At 43.0% G+C, this 6,000-nt stretch overlaps 1 protein-coding gene across 3 annotated transcripts in view; it reads right to left on the bottom strand.

The window, feature by feature from the left end:
* The window catches only part of LOC123978972 (transcription factor IIIB 90 kDa subunit-like), a 167,183-nt gene that overhangs the window by 126,308 nt on the left and 34,875 nt on the right, over positions 1–6,000 (bottom strand). For all 3 annotated transcript variants that reach the window (XR_006827108.1, XM_046062638.1, XM_046062639.1), the window contains exons 8-11: positions 5,437–5,530; positions 3,865–3,991; positions 2,341–2,380; positions 1,745–1,837 (exon numbers count right to left, since the gene is read on the bottom strand). Coding sequence is in view for 2 of the 3 variants with exons in the window: in XM_046062638.1 (XP_045918594.1) it covers positions 1,745–1,837; positions 2,341–2,380; positions 3,865–3,991; positions 5,437–5,530 (354 nt within the window). In the remaining variant the exon portion in view is untranslated. The remainder of the gene's footprint in view (positions 1–1,744; positions 1,838–2,340; positions 2,381–3,864; positions 3,992–5,436; positions 5,531–6,000) is intronic.

Below are 6,000 nucleotides of genomic sequence, written 5' to 3'. Positions count from 1 at the left end.
AGAGAGAGAGAGAGAGAGAGAGAGAGAGAGAGAGAGAGAGAGAGAGAGAGATAAAGAGCCAAAGGTAGAAACTGATAAAGAGACCGAGCGACAGGGAGTGCTGTCTGCTGTGTGTTGTTGTTGTTCAGGGGTGGGCCTGCCTGTGTGTGTGTGTGTGTGTGTGTGTGTCTCTCTTGCTTGATCCTCTGTACGGTGGCCATTTTAGGACATTATAGACTTGTCACGCTCAGCCAGACTAGTCACCAGCTGTAGTTTGAGCTGTTAATCAGCGTCACTACATGTTTATGTTAGCTTTTAACTCTGCCTGATATAATGCTGGATTTTTTTGAAGACATGTTAGCATGTTTGCTACTCGGGCAGGTTTTGTTTGCACTGGTACAGAAATAATTTCATTCTTTCAGCCCGTGTTATGCAGAGGAACTGATCCGTTCATTTCATATTCACTGGGCTCTTACATTCAAGCGTTTTCATGGTGTGGGTGGTGTTGTAATGGTTTCTGGTGCTTGTGTTTTCTCTTTCTTATGCCGCCACGCTGTACCAAGACAGTTGCGTGGTAATAATAAAGTATCTAGATGCCAGATGTCAGCTGGGATTGGCTCCAGCCCCCCCCGCGACCTGTACGCAGGATAAGCGGTTGATCGATGGATGGATGAACTTTCGGTCTCATTCAGTGCTCTGTCCTGTAGTGAGCACTGCACTACAAATAATTGATTTTTAGATGCGTCACGATGCGCACTTGGACGATTCTGAATCGATTCACAAATGTCATTAATCGATTATCTAGAGGTTAACTGATAAAATAATGTTGATGGAACGAAAACGCCCGTCCGGAAGCTGAGCAGAACGTTTTAATGGCTGATAGTTCAAGTTGGTTTGTTGTCATTCATCCGCGTAGAGAACACAAATGAACAAAATGCCGTTTGTCAAGGCCCACGGTGCTCAATACAAGATCACAATAATCAACTTACAGGACAAACATGTAGCGACACTAGCAGATATATTAAGGTGGAGTGAACGGGGGTTGGCTGGAGCGTTGTAAAGTGCGTAGTTCAACACGTATGTGACTCTATACTAATAACAGCAGCATCAGAAATAAAAATAGCAGGAGCAGAGGTCAGTAATAATCCAATGCAGTATCACAGTGAGTACATCTTTATCCTGTTCGTTTTACAGTCGCATCATAGCCCCATAATCGTAATGAGGTGCCTAGAAATTCCCACCCTTGAGGTGACGCATCGAGATATCCAATCGAAGACCAGATAATCGTAATCGAATGGAATCGTGAGATCAGTGAAGATGCACACGCCCCAACTTACACACATATCACTTTTGCAGTATTGTATGACTGTTTGCAAAGCACAGTGTGCATTAGGGTTGGGCGATGTCTACAATGAAATGAAACATCGGGATGGACGGTGCAGTCATCTTATGTGCATGTGCTCTCGCTCAGACTTCAATTGGTAGAATATTAAGTTACGTTACAAGTCGCGGTGCATTTTTTACGGAGCAGGTAAAGCAGTATTTAACACAGGGTGCAGATGTTGGTTTCATTTGTTTGATAGGCTGCATCATTAATAAGCCGACGTCGCGGGTGGAAATATGGGGAAAAAAGACGATGTCTGTCAGCCGTGGCCCAACCCTTGTGTGCATGCTATCAATGTTTTCTTGCATTGTGGGTACTTTCACGCACGTGACCTGGATGTCCTCACTGACCCTTTAACCAACAGTCCTCTGTGCTCCGTACCTTCCTTAGCGTAGGCGGCGTACACCCCCCTCAGCTTGGGTCTGTTGGACTGAAGCTCTGCGTCTATTTCATCCTGGTAGCTCTGAATTTCCTCTGTTTAAGATAAAAATGAAGAAGTTGAAAGTGGATCAGTCGGTCACTCGTTTTAAATGGCACACTGAGAAGCAGACAGTGAGATGCAGTGACATTGTACTTCTTGTGTGTTCTTGGTAAAGTCACGGCCTGTTCTTCTGAACTTTGCTAACCCTTTGAAGTACATTTCCCATAATTACAATGTAATACGTTAGTGCTGTAACATAATGTATAGTTAATTACATACGCGTAAACTGAACCGTTAAGGAGTTACGATACGAGGAGCTGTTTCCTCTTTGTACTGCAGTGTGCTCTCTTTTATCCCCTTGCTTTAGCCACATCCAACACTGCATTTAGTCAAGGTCGGCCAAATGGCAAAAACGTCGATAAAAAACAAGAAATCATTACCAAACTTTGCTGTAACCTCAGTGTTTTGAATGTGAAACGTTAACACACTTTATTTTACAAAATCTAAAGAAAGGCGAGAGTCAAGGTGCAAACAGGCAAGGATACTGCATTCATACCTTCTACGTCATCCATCTTTTTCTTCAGCTCCATCTCCAGCTACAGGGAGGAAGACAAAGGGAGAAACGGAATTAAAGAATAAAAGCCTCTCCGTTCCAACAGTAAGTACAGGGTGAAATGATTACAGAGTAAAACATCTCGGTATAAAAGAACATCGTAACACCAGGACTGTGGGCGGCTGACAGCAGCAGGACATTTTCTTGCTAAATGTTTGGCTTGGCAGACACATCCAGGGTCAGATCTATTTTCTCTATACTGTAAAAGTAAAAATGATTAAACATTATATGACTTTTCTGCTTTTGCATCTTCTCCATGTCAGCCTCCAACTCCTTCTGAGTACTGTTACCCATCCTGCTCCACTGTTTCTGTTACTAAGCAGCTTGTTTCGGCAAAAGCCTGGTACCCGAGTGTTGTTGCTGTTTGTGGTTTACATTTGTTGGAATATGAAAAGTGGGGAGTGTGTTAAATGTTGACTGGGGCTGTGAAAAATAATTTCCTTCTGGGGACAAAGTCTGAAGTTCTGGAAACCTTTTAAGAAGAAATTGGCTCTTTGTGGCAAAAGAATATATTAGAAATTACAGCAGAAATGACTCAAAAAAGCAAGTGAAAGGTGGAATTATGAGAATGAAACTCTTCTAGCTTCCATAGCTTTAAACCACATCTTGTGGCTTTCATCAGCAGTCACACGGAAACAACCACAGCCTGTCTGCAGCCTCTTCTTCTGATGAAGGCGGCCACACAATGTGGCTGAAAGCTTCGGAAGGAACAAGTGAGTTGAATGTTGCGTTTCTGTCAAGCTTTTGTAGCTTAGCTATAAAGTTGTACATTTGTTTGACTCCAGCATCCCCAGAAGGATTCATCTCCTGATGCAGGATACTGGAAGCACAAATCCTAATTGCCAAAAGCAAAACTCGACATAAATCGCAGCTCTGATGTGGATTAAAATATGTGCATGATTTACATTTATTTATTTTGCTTGAATGTAACTTTAAAAACCACAAAAGATGCAAAAGGAACCCAAAATGCCACAGCAGTGGGTGGTGATGGCGCAATGAATAAGACGCCTGCCTTTGGTGGGAGAGACCCGGGTTCAATCCCCCACTGTGACCAGAGGCGTGTGACCTCTGACATGTATAGCTGCTAAATGCATAAATGTAGCAGAGTTCAGTCATGCGTTGCCTGAAGCTAAGTTTGATGAGAATCCTGATCCACCCTCATGTCCGTTCTGTAAATATGAAGCTACACCTGCAGCTTCTCCATGACTAAAAGCCAACCCACAGTACAACGATCTCTGACTGTTTTACTTTAGAGGTTAATACCCTTCATTAATTATTGGAGAAAGCCTGAGGGCTGCATGTTATCATTAAGAAAATATAAGATGAATTTTTAATTTTCCCTGAGGGGATACTGGGTAATTTCATAAGTAGTGGGATTTTTTAGAATTGATAAAAACAGGACGTTCGGTGCGTTTTCTGCACCGTCGAGCTCGTTTGTCCTGATGCTACGTGTGTTTACATCCCCACCTGATGGGCTTTTTTCTTCATCAGTCCGGCTGTAAAGCAGGGTGGGTCACACTCTTGGTCCAGATCCATCTTCATGAACTCTTCGATGGTCAGCTGACTGGTGGGTGTGTCTTCAAACTCCATCAGTCTAATGCAGGGCGACAACAGGGAATATTAAAAAGGGTCACTTTGGTATTCTTAACGGGGGTTTTCCTGGCTCAGAATGGGCCTTTGGGGGGTGACTGCGCCCAACAGTAAGCACGGTCGGTACGCGTACAGTAAAGGCAATGAGTTACCTTACGACCCAAATGTATATATTTTCTGATTTTCTGTTATTTCTGACCATTTGATAAACAATATATTCCCAACATGGAGGAGTAAAGGTATAAATTAATGTATTGATAAATATTATGACTTAAAATAGAAAGTCAGTATAATAATATATTTACAGGTTACACTTTATTTGGATGATCTGCCTACAGAGTTTATTAGTTGAGATTCAGCTGTTTCACTAATAAAACCATTCTCTGAAATCAGCCTACAGCACTGTGGTTAAGGTTTGATTAGTGCCAATGTTTGTTCATTATAATCTCAGATCATAGTACAGGTTACTACAGCTTACCATTAGTAGCCTATGATATTAATTCCAGTTGGACAAAACAGCAGTTTCATTTTCATGGGTTGTTTTTAGTCATTAAATTATTGTGCAAGACAAATGCTCTACTTGGTGGTTAGACTCCGATTTATTTATGCAAAGCACTGTGCAAAAAGAACAACATTTCTAAAGTTTGCTGTAGTGCCTCAACCTTTTTTAATGTCCCTCCTGGGTGTGATTGGTCGGTTCACGAAAAGTGACTATGATGAGCAACTAATGCACTTGGAGGTCGGGTGCCCTGCATGAAAGGCTCCCGATCTCCATGCGGAGATTAGCAGGCAGGAGAGAACCGGTGCCGGTACGCCAAAGAGTAAAATGTAAAAGTGACGGTACCGGTGAATACCAGCACACTTCGAGCATATTTTGGTGTTGAAATGACCAGCAGGTACAAGAATCTGTGCAGTAGATGCTTCAGTCGGCAGCTGAACAGGCTGCCATGTTTTCCCTTCCGGGGCAATTGCACCCATTAAAGTTACGTCCACAAAAAGTGCTTCTTTTTGCCACCGACAGGCTCACACTGTTCCACCAGGTGTCTGACGGGGAAACGCTGGTGGAAAGGGAGTGTAGTTTGTTGTGTACGTAGGGGAGCTGCTAGCAAGACTTTTTTCTTAATATTTCTCCAACTCAGATGTTTCCATCAGCATTCCCTGAACAACTGGCCTCTCAGATTACAGAGCGAGAACTGTCCCTAAGCGAGACTTCAATTCCCTGTCAAAAGCAAAGAGGAGTCACAGTCCGAGCCTGTTGGTGGCAAAAAGCAGCACTGGAGAAATACGTTGCAAGACTGAATTAATCTACTGCTCATCATGCACCTTGAAGGTTTGACTTTTTGGCACAAAATAAGACAAACAGACAAGCCTCCATCTTCAGTCTGTCAGTGACAGAAGTTTCTTTGCTGAACTCCAATGAGAACTGTCCGAATCTAAATCACCACCCACCTTTTTCTGATTGTGGTTTCACACACTTTCACAATGCCGATGACTTCTTTGATGGTGCGGCGAAAGTCGTGCATACGAGCGGCAACGAGAAGGGCTGAAAGCAGGAAAAAAAAAAAAAGACAACGTGATGATTTAACCAACAGGTTCAACTGACAGCTCTGTCACACGGGGCCCGTCTCTACAGTGTTTCAACTATCAACAGCAGACCGTGCTCCTTTTCTGCGTCTTCTATTATACTATAAATAAAACATGGATACACACACGATAAACAACGATATAACAAAATGTACACGCACGTGATCAAGACTCAAACACACATTTTATGTTTGGTTTTTAGGCGTTTCTGCGTGGACACCTTGAAGACCGAGCTCAGGGCCCCTCAGCTTGCGGAGCCAACAGTCCGCCCCCACACACAAACACAGCTTTAAAAAGGAGTAACAACAACACCAATATTATGCAATGAATTGCAGAACGATCCTTCAAGGGGAACGGTTATATAACAGTCATTAGAGCTGCCTCGCTCAAGAGCCTGCTAAAAGATAGATGCTTCTGCTTCTACATGCA

Source organism: Micropterus dolomieu, linkage group LG11, assembly GCF_021292245.1.
Source record: "Micropterus dolomieu isolate WLL.071019.BEF.003 ecotype Adirondacks linkage group LG11, ASM2129224v1, whole genome shotgun sequence".
Classification (NCBI taxonomy): Eukaryota; Metazoa; Chordata; class Actinopteri; order Centrarchiformes; family Centrarchidae; genus Micropterus; species Micropterus dolomieu.
This window is presented reverse-complemented; position numbering and strand designations above follow the sequence as displayed.